This window comes from Hylobates moloch, unplaced genomic scaffold (assembly GCF_009828535.3).
Source record: "Hylobates moloch isolate HMO894 unplaced genomic scaffold, HMol_V3 SCAFFOLD_12, whole genome shotgun sequence".
Lineage (NCBI taxonomy): Eukaryota > Metazoa > Chordata > Mammalia > Primates > Hylobatidae > Hylobates > Hylobates moloch.
The window spans coordinates 23,967,074-23,985,944 of NW_026652287.1; the positions used below are offsets into that span (position 1 = coordinate 23,967,074).

Here is an 18,871-nt window from a genome sequence, read left to right on the forward strand (position 1 = left end):
AATTTTTTAGTAATGAAGGCACTAATTTGAAATTTTTACCAGTTACTAGCAAGCTAGTCTGACAGAACACAAATGTATGATGTAATTGGTCAGTCTGTACCACTGAAAACTACAATTGCCATACTAATGTGAACACTTCTTAGACAATTATGCCGCTTGACATTTTTCATTACAAAGCATGCCTCAAACTCCAGTATGGAGAGGGGCTGAAATAGAAATCTTTTTACTACAGGGTATAAAATAATGACTAACGGTAAAAGTACTGTTTCAAAACCTGAAGTCCTAATTTTAAAGATACAGAAAACAAATATGACCAACCTCCCCACCTTCTTTGTACTGTTTTCAGATAACAGGGATCTGGGTCAAGTCTACAGACCATGATGCAGTGTTCTCATTCTTACCTTTTCTACGCTTCTTTCTTTCTGTAATGGGACCCCAAATAACATATATTCCTGCTGCAAGAGCAGCAGCAATTCCACCTATAACTCCCCAGTTCTTCATGACTTTATATCTAAAAAAGAAAACAAGTTACTGTCTTCCCTCATCACAAACGCAATAGGCGAATATACAGATATAGACAGAATAACATTTTGTCAAAATAACCCACCAAATACCTCATTTCAAGTGAAAACAATATATAGTCATAGGATTATATCTTGAAAATCAGGATGTTTAGACATTAGGATTTAAAATCTAAGTCAGCCGGGCATGGTGGCTCATCCCTGTAATCCCAGCGCTTTGGGAAGTCAAGGCAGGAGGATCCTTTGAGCCCCAGAGTTCGAGACCAGCCTGGGCAACATGGTGCAACCCCGTCTCTACTAAAAACACAAAAATTAGCTGGCCGTGGTGATGTGCACCTGTAATCCCAGCTACTCGGGAGGCTGAGGCAGGAGAATCACTTGAATCTGGGAGGCAGAGGTTGCAGTGAGCTGGGATTGCGCCATTGCACTCCAGCCCGGGTGACAGAGCAAGACTCAGTCTCATAAAAAAAAAAAAAAAAAAATCTAAGTCAGATCATAACATTCCAAAGGCTACTTCTCACTCTGAGGAAAAACTGAAGTTATTTTCCTTTTCTGCCTCTCACTCCACTTCCACACGGAACGTTACCAGCCAATGTTCCGACCTCAAGGCCTTTGCACTGCTGTTCCCTCTGTTCAGATGCTCTTCCCTTAGATCACTGCTTGGCTCACTCCTTTATCTCCCTTCGCTTCTCAAGAGGCCTACCTGAACATATCAGTGGGACCTGCCCTGGTCCCCTTGACATGTTTCTACTTTTTCTTTTTACCATAGCACTTACCACCTTCTAACATAAAATTAACTTATTCGCTATGTTTGTTTGTTTTCCTTTTTTTTTTTTTTTTAATGCACTGGGTTTGTTGTCTGTCTCCCTCAACTGGCATGTGCTTTGTTTTACTCACTAATGAGCTCAAGGGTCTAGATCATACTTGGCACATAGTAGGTTCTTAATATTTATTGAGGTCAGGCGTGATGGCTCATGCCTATAATCCCAGCACTTTGGGAGGCCGAGGTGGGCATATCACTTGAGGTCAGTGGGAGACCAGCCTGGCCAGCAACACGGTGAAACCCCATCTCTACTAAAAATACAAAAATTAGCTGGGTGTGGTGGTGGGTGCCTGTAATCCCAGCTACTCTGGAGGTCGAGGCAGAATGGCTTGAGCCCAGGAGGTGCAGGTTGCAGTGAGCCCAGATCGCGCCACTGCACTCCAGCCTGGGCGACTGAGTGAGACTCTGTCTCAAAAAAAAAAAAAAAAAAAAAAACACACACATATATATATATATTTATCGAATGACTGAATACTGGAGAAAATATACAGAAATGATTTTCTCTTTTAGAATATTAGACAGGGAAGGGGCACACATACTATGGTATAAAAGAGCTGAATATTTATAAAATTAAAGATTTCCTAACTTCAGGCTTGACTTGGACACTGGTTATGCTTTTGCTACATATTAAGAAATTTCACCAGCAATTTAAAACATTGTTTTTATACAAAGTTATATATTTCTACAAAATAAGACAAACCACCTATGTGTATATAGCTATGTAATGTGTATCTGCATATGTCTTACACATGTATACATGTTTGTGTGTGTGTAATACATTATTATCCCAATATTTGGATCATGTGAATATTGTTTTGATTTCAGTTCAGTAAACATTAACTTGGTGAAGAGTCACTGGTGATAATATTGACTCTGTTTTATAATAATCAGCATTTCTTAGTATCATAGCTGATAGCTGAATTTCAGATAAATATTTGTTTTCCAAGACAGAGTCAACAGAATATGCACCAAACTTGGTTAAGAAAGTGGGATTACATTATTCTGGTTCAGTCCTGGCTTTGCTACTTCATTTGGCATCATTTCACCTTCTAAGCCTCAGTTTCCTTATCTGTACAATGGGGACAATCCATAAGACCTACCTCATCGGGTTGTTGTGAGGATTAAATAAGTGTGAATGCATAGAGTACATAGTAAGAACTTAATAAATGTTAGCTGCTACAAATTAAGCATTACAATCTCAGGATCATTCATGAAAGCTATTCTTTCTTTTTTCTTTTTTTGAGACAGTGTCTTGCTCTAGTTGCTCTAGTGCCCAGGCTGGAGTGCAGTGGTGCCATCTCAGCTCAACACAATCTCCACCTTCCAAGCTCAGGTGATCCTCCTGCCTCAGCCTCCCAAGTAGCTGAGACCACAGGTGCACACCACATGCCCAGGTAATTTTTAAATTTTTTTGTAGAGACAGGGTATTGCTACATGGCCCAGGCTGGTCTCAAACTCCTGAGCTCAAGCAATCCACCTGCCTCAGCCTCCCAAAGTGCTGGGATTACAGATGTGAGCCACGATGCCCAGCCGGTGAAAGGTATTCTTGAAGTTTCTTAATACATCACTGTGCTTTTACACAATACATGAGTTCACAAAAGTGCCTGGAAAGATTAAAAAGGACTGTCATGGAAGTGATAAAGCACTTTACCAGTGCTTTAAAATCCCCTAATCAAACACTAATATTTAAGGGTACGTACGCTCTGCCAGGCCCTGTGACAATCTTACCTCATTTTTAAAACAACCCCACAGAAGCAGGTTCTACTATCACTTTCATTTTTATAGCAGAAGAAACTAAGATCCCAACTTGGTCACAGTGAGTGAAGGAACATGGCTCTGAATCATGCCTGTCTGCCTCCCCAGGTCTGTGCTTAAAACCACGAAGTTCAAGATGGAAACTGAAGGGAAGAGTGTCAAGGGGATGGGAGAGAGGACATGTCCATGACTTTAGCAGCATAAGGAAAAAGTACCCAGGGACAAGTGGCGACTTTGGAAACTCCATTCCTCTGCAAAATGACATCACGAGGAGAGTGGTGGGGCCTGGGGGTGAAAAGATCTGGCTTCTCCTCCCAACTCTGCTATGAGGTCAGCTATGGGGCCACACTTCCCATCTACGGAATGGGGGCACTGGACAGGATAAGTATCGAGGACTTTCAGCCGTGGGATAATAAGCTCTTTAAACCTGCTCCAGTTCCAGAGGAAGCCGACCTGAGCAACAGGTCTCAGTCATTTGGGGTCAGCAGTGGGGGAGGGGGTACTCAGTTCTGAAGTCTGGAGCCCTTGGGAGGGTGAATAAGAGGGAAATGGGGGCCCTGACAGGATTGGGGACCCAGGCAATCGAGGAGTCCTAACAAGAACGGAGGGTTTTAACAGGACCAAGTAACCTTAACGGGTTAAAGAGGCCCTGACCAATTTACAGACCTTTGCAAAACAACGGCCTTTACTCACACTAATAACATCAGGGACCCAGACAGAAGTGGGGATCCATATTAGACGAAGAGGGCGGGATAACAGGAATAGGGGGCGGTACTAACAAAACGAGGGGCTTGCAGGCCCAGGGCACTTACAGGACTGGAAGAACCATGCCAAGATTGGGGAACCCTGGCAGTCCAGAAACTGATATGACTGGGAAACCCAGAAGGATTGGGGGTATACTAGAAGGATTGAGGAGTCTTGGCAGGCCTAGGAGGCACTGAAAGGACTGACAGAAGGCACTGACAGAATTAGGGCCTTGACAAGACTGGAGTGCCCTGGGTGTCCTGGTAACAATGACAGGAGGAGGAGGGACTGACAGACCTAGGGAGTGCAGACAGAATTGGTGTTGCCGAAGGACTGGAGCCCGTCAGTCCTCCCACCTACGGGCCCAGGCCTCCAACCCTAATGGACGCAGAAGCTTCCAGAATGCCCGCGCGGGCCCTGGAGACCCCAACTAGGGCATGAAAAAGCCGTCACGGGCCCAAGCTGGGGACCCTGGTCCCGGCCTCTTCGGCCGCCCCGCCCCCCAAAATCTCACCTGACGGCCGCCCCAGACCGCAGGAAGCGCTGGATGGCCCTGTCGGCCGCGGTCATCGCCGCCTCGGTCCGGGAGCGCAGCATTGCAGCCGCACCGGAGGCCTGAAGCCGCTTCCTCCGCTACCGCCACCGCCGCCGCCGGAACGAGAGCTACGAAGGTTCCCGAGACAGCGGAACGTGCGGCCGCAGTCCCAGCACCTCGGGGAACGTAGACCACAGGACAGCGCCCAGGGGGACCGGAAGTAGCTGCCCCCGGAGAGCAATAGCTGACGGACCACGTCCTTTCTTTCTTTTCCCTTAGCAACAGGCCCCGGCGTCGGTTGCTAAGCCAGGCTCAGTTGCCTGGGGCTGCTTGGTTTTCAGATTTGCTTAGGCTCCATTTATAAATACAGATGGCACACTTGTAGGATGGACCCTGGGTCATGATTTGAATTTTTCGATGTGGGGAAGGGAGGCCAACAGCCGAAAGTCGAGTCAGGCCTCTGCTATAATTAGTTATTATTGTGGCCAGCGTGGAAATAGGTCGCAGAGGAAGGAACTTTAATGAGCATGAGGCCCATCTCTGACGATATCAGTGCAGAAATCGACGTCTTTAATAGCCAACAAACTTATTGTTTACTTGGGTGCCAGGTATAGAGCTAAGTATGTCACATGCATTATTTACGTTTAATATTCACACCAACTCTAACATTACCTACATTTTACATCCCAGGGAACCCAAGAAATTTGAAGAAATAGTAAGTTTTTTGACACAGCTTGTAAGTGGTGAAACAGAGATTGGCAGTTCAGTCTGTGTAGCTCCAGAATAGCACTCTCCAACAGAAATATACAGGAGCCACATAGGTAATTTTACATTTTCTAGTAGCCACATTAAAGTAAAAAGCAGGAGGTAGGCCAGACGCCGTGGCTCACGCTTGTAATCCCAGCACTTTGGGAGAACGAGGCTGGTGGATCACCTGAGGTCAGGAGTTCGAGACCAGCTTGGCCAACATGGTGAAACCCCCATCTCTACCAAAAATACAAAAATTAGCCAGGCGTGGTGGTGCGTGCCTGTAATTCCAGCTACCCAGGAGGCTGAGGCAGGAGAATTGCTTGAACCATGGAGGTGGAGGTTGCACTGAACCGAGATCATGCCACTGCACTCCAGCCTGGGTGACAAAACAAGACTCCATCTCAAAAAAATAAAAAATAAAAAAGAGGTCAGGCGCGATGGCTCATACTTGTAATCCCAGCACTTTGGGAGGCCAGGGGGCGGGGGGGCGGATCGCTTGAGGTCAGGAGTTCGAGACCAGCCTGGCCAATATGGTGAAACCCTGTCTCTACTAAAAAATACAAAAATTAGCCGGGTGTGGTGGTGCGTGCCTGTAATCCCAGCTACTCAGGAGGCTGAGGCAGGAGAATCGCTAGAACCTGCGAGGTGGAGGCTGCAGTGAGCCGAGATCACACCACTGCACTCCAGCCTGGGCAACAGAGAGAGATTCAGTCTCAAAAAAAAAAAAAAAGCAAGAGGTAAAATTAATTTTAACCATATATTTTCCTTGACCCAATATGTTCAAAATATTGGGGCAGGTGCAGTGGCTGATGCCTATAATCCCAGCACTTTTGGAGGCCAGGTGAGAGGATGGCTTCAGGCCCAGAGTCCAAGACCACCTGGGCAACATAGCAAGAACCCATGGCTACCAAAAACAAAGAAAAAGAAAAACAAAAAATGTCATTTCTATGTGAAAATTATTGATGAGATAATTTACATTCTTTTTTTTTTTTTGAGACGGAGTCTTGCTCTGCCACCCAGGCTGCAGTGCAATGGCATGATCTTGCCTCTCAGGTTCAAGCGATTATCCTGCCTCAGCCTCCTGAGTAGCTGGGATTACAGGTGCATACCACCATGCCCAGCTAATTTTTTTGTATTTTTAGTAGAGACGGGGTTTCACCATGTTGGTCAGGCTGCTTGAACTCCTGACCTCGTGATCCACCCGCCTCGGGCTCCCAAAGTGTTGGGATTACAGGTGTGAGCCACCGCGCCTGGCCCATTATTTTTTTGTTTTTTGGTACTAAGTACCTCTCAGTTTGGAGTACCCACTTTTCATGTGCTCAGTAGCCACAAGTGGTCAGTAGCTACTGTATTGGACAGCACAGTTTATAAAGCATTAGAGCCAGCGAGATTTTTCCCTCCCTTTCAATCACATTCTCAGACTCCAGACTGAGTAATTGCATTCATGCTGGGGATGGTGTCGCATACCTGTAGCCCCAACTACAGAAACAAAACAAAAGAAATCAACGCGTTAGATCAGTAGTTCTCAAAATTTTTGTTCTCCAGATCTCTTTGTATGCTTAAAAAGGATTGAGGGATTTTGTTTCCATCTAACTGTACTCTGTTAGAAATTAAAATTGAGAATTTTTGTTTCCTTAAAATTGAGGTATATAGGCATATCTTGTTTTTTGTTTTTGAGACGGAGGCTTGCTCTGTGGCCCAGGCTGGAGTGCAGTGGCGTGATCTCGGCTCACTACAAGCTCCGCCTCCCGGGTTCAAGCGATTCTCCTGCCTCAGCCTCCCGAGTAGCTGGGACTACAGGCGCCCACCACCACGCCCAGCTAGTTTTTGTATTTTTAGCAGAGACAGGGTTTCACCATATTGGCCAGACTGGTCTTGAACTCCTGACCTTGTGATCCGCCCACCTCGGCCTCCCAAAGTGCTGAGATTACAAGTGTGAGCCACCGTGCCCTGCCCGGCACATCTTGTTTTATTGCACTTCACTTTATTGTGCTTCACAGATACTGCATTTTTACAAGTTCAAGTTTGTGGCAACCTGACTACAGCAAGTCTATTGGCACCATTTTCAACAGCATGTGCTCACTTCGTGTCTCTGTACCACATCCTGGTAATTCTTGCAATATTTCAAACATTTTTTTCTTTTCTTTTTTGCAATAGTGCCTCACTCTGTCACGCAGGCTGGAGTGCAGTGGTGCAATCTTGGCTCACTGCAACCTCCACCTCCCGGGGTTCAAGCGATTTTCGTGCCTCAGCCACCCAAATAGCTGGAATTACAGGCACGTGCCACCATGCCTGGCTACTTTTAGCATTTTTAGTAGAGATGGGGTTTCACTGTGTTGGCCAAGCTGGTTTCGAACTCCTGACCTCAGGAGATATGCTTGCCTTGGCCTCCCAAAATGCTGGGATTACAGGTGTGAGCCACCGCACCTGGTCCCAAAGTTTTTCATTATTATTATACCTATTAAGGTGATCTGTGATCAGTGATCCTTAATGTTACTACTGTAATTGTTTTGGGGTGCTATAAACAGCATTCAGGTAAGACAGCCAACTTAATCAGTATTGTGTGTGTTCCAAGTGCTCCACTGACTGGCTGTTCCCCCCTCTCTCCCTCTTCTCAGGTCTCCCTAGTCTGTAAGACACAGCAATATTGAATTTCAGTCAGTTAATAACCCCACGCCTCTAAATGTTCGAGGGATAGGAAGAGTCGCACATCTCTCACTTTAAATCAAAAGCTAGAAATGATTAAGCTCAGTGAGGAAGGCATGTCAAAAGTCAGCATAGGCTGAAAGCAAGGCTTCTTGCACCAAACATTTACCCAAGTTGTGAATTCAAAGGAAAATTTCCTGAAGGAAATTAAAAGTGCTACTCCAGTGAGCAGAATGTAAACTAAAAATCCTAAGCCCCCACAACTGACTGAATGGGCCCCCTCTTGGCCAAGGGGACCTTCAAGAAACCTTAAACACTGAGTTCCCGGCCATGATGAGATGGGAGGTCAGACATGCCTCCTTATACCCTCTTCCTTAGAAGTTTAGACACAACAACTGACCAGCATTAACGTTAAAACAGTGATCATAAGACAGACAGAATGGACTCTTTGTGGCAATAAGATACCAAATTATAAACAGGATCTAAGGTCATGCCAAGCAAGGATTGAGTTACACACCCCTGCACTTAAAGAATAAACTGTTTTACATCAGGTTTTTCTTTTTCTTTCTTTTTTTGTGTTTTTTTGAGACACTCTGTTGCCCAGGCTGGAGTGCAGTAGGGCGATCTCGGCTCACTACAACCTCCACCTCCCAGGTTCAAGCGATTCTCCTGCCTTAGCCTCCTGAGTAGCTGGGACTACAGGTACGTGCCACCACGCCTGGCTAATTTTTGTATTTTTAGTAGAGACGGGGTTTTGCCATGTTGGCCAGGCTGGTCTCAAACTCCTGACCTCAGGCGAATCAAGATATGGAATCACCACTGCCCACAAGTGACCCCCTGGCCCTTTGTACTCACTCCCCTCCACCCCCCTTCAACCCCTGGCAACCACTGATGGAAACAGAAATATTTAAAACCCAACAATACTGAAGCAGGCCAGGCGCGATGGCTCACACCTATAATCCCAGCACTTTGGGTGACTGAGGGTGAGTGGACCCCTTGCACCCAGGAGTTTGAGACGAGTCTGGGCAACATGGTGAAACCCTGTCTCTACAAAAATACAAAATTTAGCTGGGTGTGGTGGCACACACCTCTAGTCCCAGCTGCTTGGGAGGCTGAGGTGGGAGGATTGCTTGAGCCCAGGAGTTAGAGGTTGCAGTGAGCCATGATTGTGCCACTGTACTCCACCACACAGCCTGGCCAGCAGAGCAAGATCATGTCTCAAAAAAAAAAACAAAAAAACAGCAGATATTCTATTAGACGTCAGACCCATGATCACATCACTCACTGTATAGCCTCTGGAAAACTCCGAGATACACTGGTGAGTGAATGGGAATGGGAAGGGCTTAGTATTATTACGAAAAATTCTGACCCAATGAACCTCCTAAAAGGGTCTTGAGCACCCTTAGGGAGCCTGCAGACTGCACTTTGAGAACCACCACTTTAGCCGGCTGGGTGAATACTAAAATTAGTCTAGCTAATTTTTTGTATTTTTTGTAGAGGCAGAGGGTTTCACCATGTTGCCCAGACTGGTCTCAAACTCCTGGGCTCAAGTGATCTACCCGCCTTTGGCCTCCGAAAGTGCCCTGTCTTTAAATGCCACACTTACCCAACACACTCTGAGTAAGCCCCTAGAGGAGAGGGCTGGCCCAGAGGATCCACCCTAGTTTGCAACACTTCGAATATGCAGAGCTTGCTTCCTTTTGTCCTCAGCACTGGGTCAGTGTCTGGTTTGGAAAAACAAGATGCTTTCACATGAACATGTATAAAATATTTGTGTTTGTCCACAGGTAGAGAGAATAAACACAGAAAGATTCAAACACTTACAAAATTTCTGTTTATTTTTTCCTTATGTGGTTGTTTTGGAGGCCAAAACAAAACAATAACGAATGTCTCAAAATCATTTAAATTCCACCTCACGCAGCATGTCAGAACTGTCTGTTGTAGCTCTTGTTTTTTCCCATTGATCCGCTGACCATGGTCTCAATTATGCTGGCAGCATGTTCTTAGCACTGATTCACCCTTCTCCCCAGACAAGTTTGTGGGTTGACCCCAAGGCCAGAAGAGGATGAAGTGTGCGGTAAACATCATCTCTTAGGTGAATAAATGTTGAATGAACATAAGAAGGGTTTCCTCGGTAAAAAAAAAAAAAAAAAAAAAAGCATCTACCTTTACTGTTCACACTGAACCCATTGGAGGAGTAAAAGGTGGTTTTACTAAGAATTATGCTGGGACAACAGGTGTTGAACTCAGACTGTCTCCAAATATATGGTCACTCTAGTCAATGAAATAACAAATCTTTGGTTCGAGGTCTGGATCAAAACTTCCAGCTGGCCGGGCACAGTGGCTCAACCCCTGTAATCCCAACACTTTGGGAGGCACAGGCAGGTGGATCACCTGAGGTCAGGAGTTCGAGACCAGCCTGGCCAACATGGTGAAACCCTGTCTCTACTAAAAATACAAAAATTAGCTGGGCATGATGGCGCACACCTGTAATCCTAGTTACTTGGGAGGCTGAGATGGGAGGATTACTTGAACCCAGGAGGCGGAGGTGGCAGTGAGCCAAGATCGCACTACTGCACTCCAGCCTGGGCGACAAAGTGAGACTCCGTTTCAACAACAACAACAACAGACCTTCCAGCTGCCTGGCTATGTGAACCTAGGCAATTCATCTTTTTCCCTGAGTGTGATGGTTAATTTTAATTGTCAACTTTGGCTAGGCCAAAGTGCCCAGATAGTTGGTCAGACATTAGTCTGGATGTTTCTGTGAGATGGTTTTTGGATGAGATTAACATTTAAATTGGTGGACTTTTGAGTAAAATAGCTTGCCTTCCAAATAGCGGGTGGGCCTCATCCAATTAATTGAAGGCCTGAAGAGGAAGAAAAAAAAAAAAAGACTGGGCCGGGCACGGTGGCTCACACCCATAATCTCAGCACTTTGGGAGGCTGAGGTGGGCAGATCACGAGGTCAGGAGATCAAGACCATCCTGGCCAACATGGTGAAACCCTGTCTCCACTAAAATACAAAATAATAATAATAAAAATTAGCCAGGTGTGGTGGCATGTGCCTGTAGTCCCAGGTACTAGGGAGGCTGAGGCAGGGGAATCGCTTGAACCTGGGGGGTGGAGGTTCCAGTGAGCCCGAGATCACGCCACCGCACTCCAGCCTGGCGACAGAGTGAGACTCCGTCTAAAAAAAAAAAAAGACTGACTTCCCCCAAGCAAGAGGTAAGAATAAGAGGGAATTCTGCTTGCAGATTGCTTTTAAACTTGAATTGCAACACTAGCTTTTTCCCTGGGTCTCCAGCTTTCTGGCACACGCTATAGATTTTGGACTTGCTAGCTTCCACAATTGTGTGAGTCAATTCTTTAAGGCTCTCTCCTATATCTGTATCTATGTCTACATGTATAGCTATGTCTATTTCTACGTCTATGTCTGTATCTATATGATCTATACGTGTGCATACACACACGCGCACACACACACACACACACACACGTTCTATTGATTCTGTTTCTCTGGAGAACCCTGACTGGTACAATGGGGTCACAGTTTCCTCACCTGAAACATAGTGATTGCAACCACTTGCCAAAACTTGTTATCAACAAGACCCCATGCTAGGTGCCTACATGCACTGCCTTATTTCATCCTCCCAACAGACCCTCCTAGTAGGTTCTATTAAAATCTCATTTCACAGAAGAGGAAGCTAAAGCCCTGAGAAGTGAGTTGACTCGGCCAAGGTCATACTGTGGGTTTGTGACCAGACAGTATGGCAGGCAGGTCTGTGTGGTTCTAAGGCCTGTGTCTTAAGCTGGACAATTCTGCCTCAGACCTGAGCCCATCAGGCTGGTACCATCACCCCACACCCCCACTGTGATCTGCACCCCACATTTCTGTTGATTTCAAGACACTGCCTGGGCATATGGAGCAACCCAGCCCTGATTTTAGCTGGGATCTCATTAACACCTGAGAGTGGGCTAAAGAGAGGATAGGAAATGGAATATAAGTAGCTCTTACCCCTTTGGAAAGATGTTTGACCGGGTGCAGTGGCTCACGCCTGTAATCCCAGCACTTTGGGAGGCCGAGGCGGGTAGATCACCTGAGGTCAGGAGTTCAAGACCAGCCTGGCCAACATGGTGAAACCCTGTCTCTACTAAAAATACAAAAATTAGCCAGGCGTGGTGGTACATGCTTATAATCCCAGCTACTTGGGAGGCTGAGGCAGGACAATCACTTAGAACCTGGGAGGCGGAGGTTGCAGTGAGCAGAGATCGCGCCACTGCACTCCAGCCTGGGTAACAGAAAAAAAAAAAAAAAAAAAAAGATGTTTGACCTTATTTGGTAATGAAAAGAATGCAGATTAAAACTATAATTAGAAAACATTTTTCCCCCATCAGATTAATAAAGCATGAAAAAGTGGGATAACATAATCATGATGGTATATGGGTAAATAGGAAATCTTGGGTATCTCTGTGAGAGGTATAGGTAGAGCAATTTGGATGATTAGACATCTTGTATTTTCATGGAGGGATGAGCTATGTGACCCAGGAACTCTTTAAAGTTGTGCACCTTTACATTATTTAACAAGAGCTTAACCTCTTAACCAAGCCTCATCTCTTTATCAGCTTCTGTGGCAAAGTCAAGAGGTACTTACCTGCTCCCAGCACAGCTCCAGGGACCTGGGAGTGACTCCAGATGGAAGTGCCATCCCATCAACATGGCTAGCAGACTAGGGACTTTCCATCAATGTTTTATCCCCCCACTTTTTTTTCTTTAAATCATGTGAAATTTGATCATACGAATTTGGTCATTGTCATACCCAACTGAAACAGAGTCAAGAGGCCAGGGAGAAAAAGTACTCAGGGCACACAGCATTGCTCCAAGGCTATATTAATAATTCTCTGCAAGCCTAGCTGCTCAAACTGCCTGCTGTAACCTGAAACCAGTGTTACTAAAACAACCTGCTGTGACCCTAAGACTAATTTTACCCGTCCCTGTCACTTACCAGTCAGAACTTGCCAGCTCCTCCAAACTTTACCAGTGCCAGTGAACTTTCTTTCAAAATAATACATAACATTTCTCCATTTTATAAAACCTCCAAACTTTGCTTGTTCTTTATACATACTGAAGACTACCTGGTCTATGTGTATGCCTTGAAGTATAATTCTTCCTTCTCAAACAACATGTTTTAAGTTTAGAGGTTCGCCTCTATATTTTATTTGACTCTGACACTCCAACTTAAGTTTCAAAGAAAAAAAGACAAATCCGTTATTTGAATTTAAGCCCATGGGCTTCTTTTTAAAAAATTAAGTGCCATTTTCATAACTGGTAGAATATTGTCTTGGTAAGAATAAGATTTAGAACACAGTTGATTGGGGAACTGCTTGTACATAGCACATGCTTTTTATTTTCAGTATTTCAGGCTAAGGGGCAGCTTGTCAGTCTCTTTTCCAGTCTCCGTTAAAATATTCACTTTTGTTTTAAGAATCTGAGGGGGGAAATCATGATGGATTGCTCTGGTGTGAAATAAAACCCATCTGGCTTTTGGCATGCCCCCATTTCCTAGACAGATGGATAATGTGGTGGGCTGGAGGCAACTGCCTTTAAAGGGTGCAATTTAGTAGGGGTTTTTAGAAGTATATTCACAGGGTTGTGCAACTATCACATCTACTTTTAGGACATTTTTGTCCCCTCTAAAAGAGTCCTCATATGTATTAGCAGTCAATCTCCATTCCCCCTCCACAACCCCATTCCTAAGCAACAACTGATCTACTCTCTGTCTCTATGGATTTGCCTATTCTGGATGTTGCATGTAAATGAAATCACACAATATCTACAACATGTGGCCTTCGATGTCTGGATTGTTTCACCTAACACAGTGTTCTTAAGGTTCTTCCATGTTACACCATGAATCAGTACTGCATTTCTTTGTTATTGACAAATAATATTCCATTGTATGGGTATACCACATTTTGTTTATCCATTCATACCATTTGATAAACATTTGACTTGTTTCCAGTTTTTGGCTGTTATGAATAATAATGCTATGAACATTTAAATACAAGTTTTGCGTGGAGCATTTATTTTGTTTTTTAAGACAGTATCTCATTCTATCTCCCAGGCTGGAGTGCAGTGGCATGATCTTGGCTCACTGCAACCTCTGCCTCCTGGGCTCAAGCAACCCTCCTGCCTCAGCCTCCCAAGTAGCTGGGATTACAGACACAAGCCACAATGCCCAGGTAATTTTTTTTTTTTTTTTTGTAGAGACGGGTTTCACCATGTTGCCCAGGCTGGTTTTGAACTCCTGAGCTCAAGCGATTCACCCGCCTCGGCCTCCCAAAGTGCTAGGATTACAGGCATGAGCCACCGCACCTGGCCTGCATGGAGCATATTTTTATTTCTCTTGGGTATTCACCCAGCAGTGGTATTGCTGGATCAGGTGATAACTCTATTTGAAACTTTTGAGGAGTTGCCAAATTGTTTTTCATAGTGGCTACACCAGTTTACCTTCCCACTAACAGTGTACAATGGTTCCAATTTATCCACATCCTTGCCAACACGAGTTATTGTCTGTCTTTTTTATTCTAACCATCCTAGTGGGTATGAAATGGTATCTCATGGTTTTGATTTACATTTTCTGAGTGACTAGTGATATTGAGCATCTTTTCATGTGCTTATTGGTCATATTTATATCTTCTTTGGAGAAATGTCTGTTCAGATACTTTGCCCATTTTTAAATTAGGTTATTTGTCTTTTTGTTATTGAGTTGCAAGAGTTTTTTCTATATTTTGGATGCAAATCTCTTATCAGATATATGATTTGCAAATCTTTTCTCCCATTCTGTGGGTTGTCGTTTCACGTTTTTGATGGTATCATATGCAGCATAAAAGTTTTTGGCTTTGATATAGTCCAATGTATCTATTATTTTTTCTTTCATTACTTGTGCTTTTGATGTCATGTCTAAGAAACCATTGCCTAGCCCAAGGTCATGAAGATCTAGTCCTGTGCTTTCTTTTAAGAGTTTTGTGGTTTCAACTCTTAGATTTAAAAGTAATTTTTCTATCCTTCAGGCTACTAAAAACACATTTCTATGCCAGATTTGCCTATGGTCATGGAGTGACCAGCTGTCAAAGCTTGCTTGGGACTGAGGGGTTTCCTAGGACATAGGACTTTCGATGCTAAAATGGGAAATTCTAGGCAAACCAGGATGGCTTGGCCACTCCACTTACGGACGTCTAACTTGCCACTTCTGCTTTCCATGTCTGGATCCCTCCTCACCTGGAAGGGAGATTCATTTGTTTTGATTGGTTTAACAAGCATTTTTTAAATGCCCACAACGCAAAGCTCTGGGGATGAGTATGGTGAAAGATAGGATGGCGAATTGGAAGCGGATTTTTTGTTTAAGGTTATCCTCACAGCTTAAACCTCTTTTTTCTTTCCAGAATAGTTCTGATTGGCTTTCTGACTTTTCAGGTCAAATCTTTTTTTTTTTTTTTTTTTTGAGATGGAGTCTCATTCTGTCGCCCAGGCTGGAGTGCAGTGGCACGATCTCAGCTCACTGCATCTTCCTCCTCCCAGGTTCAAGCAATTCTCCTGCCTCAGCCTCCAGAGTAGCTGGGATTATAGGCATGCACCACCACGCCCGGCTAATTTTTTTGTATTTTTAGTAGAGATGCGGTTTCACCATGTTGGCCAGGCTGGTCTCGAACTTCTGACCTCGTGATCTGCCCGCCTCAGCCTCCCAAAGTGCTGGGATTACAGGCGTGAGCCATCTCACCTGGCCTTAGGTCAGTTATTTTTGCTTCTGACAGTTCATGGAGCCGAGTGAAAGTGGACTAAAAAATGGGTGGAATAATGATCACGTAGCAAGTATTTGAGGGAAGATACTAAATATAGAAAGCCTCTATTTCCCTGTGTTTTGGGTAAAATTTATAATAAAAGAGAAAACATTCTATAATATAAGGAGGAAGTCATTTTATAATTTGAGTCCTTACAAAAATCATATTACAGGGTGTCATGCCAATTCTTTATTCTGGGGAAGACCTATTAGCTGAAATGATAATCTGCTAAGTTTTAGAAAAGGTCATCTAATGGAATTTTTTGTTGTTGTTTTTAAGGTGGGGGACAATAAAATGGTGCATTGATTTAATTATTATTCCTGGGTATATGACCTCACAATCACAAGGGGTGAAAGTTATTGTAAGCCAAGTCTTTTAAAGATAACTTTTTAAAAAAGCAATACATAAGTAGTTAAGTTGTGGGAACAACAAATACAAATACACACAAGTGACAAAAGTGACTGTTTTGTTATCAGGAATGGTGCTCATGAGTTAGCCTAATATTTTTAATGGCAGTTGAAAAAATTGTGGCAAAATTATACATAAATGAACTACCCTTTTGATTTACAATAGACTATTTGTTTATTATAGTAAAAAACACATAATATCAAAATTTACCATTTCAATCATGTTTCAGTGTGGAGTACCACGTGTTAACTACATGCACGTTGTTGTACAACAGCTCTCTAGGACTTTGAACAACCATTCCCACTTCCCCCTGCCCTCAACCAGTGGTAGGTAACCACATTCTCTCTCTCTTTTCTTCCTCTTCTTCTTCCTTTTCCTCTTCCTCTTCTTCCTCTTCCCCTTCCCCTTCCTCTTCCCCTTCCCCTTCTCCTTCTCCTTCTTCTTCCTCTTCTTCCCCTTCCCCTTCCTCTTCTCTCTTTTTTTTTTTGACAGGGTCTCACTCTGCCACACGGTTTGGAGGGCAGTGGCACAATCATGGCTCACTGTAGCTTTGACTGTCTAGGCTCAAGTGATCCTCCTACCTCAGTCTCCCAAGTAGCTGGGACTACAGATGCACACCATGACACTTGACTGATTTAAAAAAAAATGTAGCGATGAGGTCTTGCTCTGTTGCCAGAGCTGGTCTCGAACTCCTGAGCTCAAGCAGTCCTCCCAAAGTGCTAGGATTACAAGCCTGAGTAATCACACTTCGTCTCTGCCTTCTGTTTCTATGAGTTTGACTACTTTTGAGACCTCATATAAGGGGAATCATGCAATTTTTTTTTTGTTGTTACTGGCTTATCTCACTAAGCATAATGTTTTCAAGCCTCATTCGTATTGTAGCTTCTATTGGAATGTCATTCATTTGTATGGCCGAATGATATTCCGTTGCGTGGATAGACCACATTTTGTTTATCCATTCGTCTGTTGATGGACACATGGGTTGCTTCCACTGTTTGGCTATTGTGAATAATGCTGCTATGAACATTTGTTGTTCATACAAACAAACAGGACTTTGTTTGAGTCCCTGTTTTTAATTCTTTTTATATATACCTAGGAGTGGAATTGCCAGATCATAGGGTAATTCTATGTTTAACTTTTAAAGAAACTGTCAGTGGCAAATTTTAAAAGTGCTGTATCTCATACAGCTGAATTGGAAGTGAAGATGATGTGCTCTGGAAAAAAACTGAGTTAAGTGAGTAAAAAAGTGGATCCAGCATGACAAAGACAATGCCATTGAGGACACATGTGTAGAGTTTGAATGAAACTATTCCACAAATATGATGGACCAAAGTAGCATTTGTAAATGGGTTGTTGTTTTATGTAATGTGCCATTTTAAATGTGTGTAGTCACATTAATAAATTAAAAATTTAAATAGACATTGAACATGTTTATGTAGTTCTATAAAATATACTATATTAAGATGGCTCAAAAGTATGGTTTTTTTTACTTTTTTAAATTAAACTTTTTATTTTGGATTTACAGGAGAGTTGTAAAGACAGAACAGAAGGTTCTGGCATACCCTTTGCTCAGCGTCCCCTGATTTTAAAAATACTGTATATATTTAAGATGTACAACTTGATGATTTGATATATGTGTACATTGTAAAAGAATCACAATCGTCCAGGCACAGTGGCTCACGCCTGTAATCCCAGCACTTAGGGAGGCCGAGGCAGGTGGATCACGAGGTAAGGAGTTCAAGACCAGCCTGGCCAAGATGGTGAAACTCTCCCTCTACTAAAAATACAAAAATTGGCCGGGCATGGTGGCAGGTGTCTGTAATCCCAGCTAGTCGGGAGACTGAGGCAGAGAATTGCTTGAACCTGGGAGGCAGAGGTTGCAGTGAGCCGAGATAGCGCCACTGCACTCCAGCCTGGTGACAGAGTGAGACTCTGTCTCAAAAAACAAACAAACAAGCAGCCTACCTTTTTGTGTGTGTGTCTGGTGAAAACACTTAGAATCCACCCTTTTAAGAAATTTCAAGTATCGTTACCTATAGTCACCATGCTGTACATTAGATCTCCAGAATTTATTCATCTTGTATAAATGAAATAAACTTTGTACACCTTGATCAAACATCTCCCTATATCCCCTTTTCTTTCAAAAACTTGTTTTTAGATCTTGTATTAAGATCTTGCTTATAGTGGGGGTTTGACATATATTTGTTTCATACAATCATTTGCCATGCACATGAATATCTATCATCTTGTTTAATCCACACAATAGACCTGCAGGTTGGTATCTGTCTCTGTTTTACAGATGATGCAACTGAGACTCAAAGAGAGAAAATAATCTGTCCACCGTCACACAGGTAGTAAGTCACAGAGCTGAGTGTGTCTGACTCCAAAGCTGGTGCCCAGTACACAATGACTGACAGCTGGGCAGGGTAACAGCATTTTTGTAGGTGTTGGAAAGGTATAAAGTAGGTTTCCTGCCTTAATCTTACAGTGTAACTTGCAGGAAGAAGGTGAACATGTATTCAGGGGCAGAAAATATAGTTCAACATGTATTTCAATAATGATTACTGGAAATAAACTATTTGCTTGGTTAAGAATGTAGAGTGTTGTACAGATGGGAGAGGAGGGATTATGGGAGGGCTGGAGAACTCAGGGAACTTTCTCAGAGGCCTTAACAGATAGGGTACCATTAATGTCAATCAAAGCTTGCCCCTTTCACCCTACCTTCTAGGAACCAGCCCTACCCACAGCCCTGCCTCCTCAGCAGCTGCGTTCTCTGTTATGGACTGCCATATGCCCCGGCTGACAGAGCAGGAGCACCGTCATCTTGGACAAACACTGCCACTTTGTTCCAGC

General features: G+C 43.8%; 1 protein-coding gene across 2 annotated transcripts in view; it reads right to left on the reverse strand.

The window, feature by feature from the left end:
• Window positions 1-4,544, reverse strand: part of USP30 (ubiquitin specific peptidase 30) — a 35,456-nt gene extending 30,912 nt beyond the window's left edge. For both annotated transcript variants that reach the window (XM_032168768.2, XM_032168767.2), the window contains exons 1-2: window positions 4,358-4,544; window positions 402-511 (exon numbers count right to left, since the gene is read on the reverse strand). In XM_032168768.2, coding sequence (XP_032024659.1) covers window positions 402-511; window positions 4,358-4,440 — 193 coding nt within the window. In that variant the 5' untranslated portion in view covers window positions 4,441-4,544. The remainder of the gene's footprint in view (window positions 1-401; window positions 512-4,357) is intronic.
• Window positions 4,545-18,871: the final 14,327 nt, after the last annotated feature.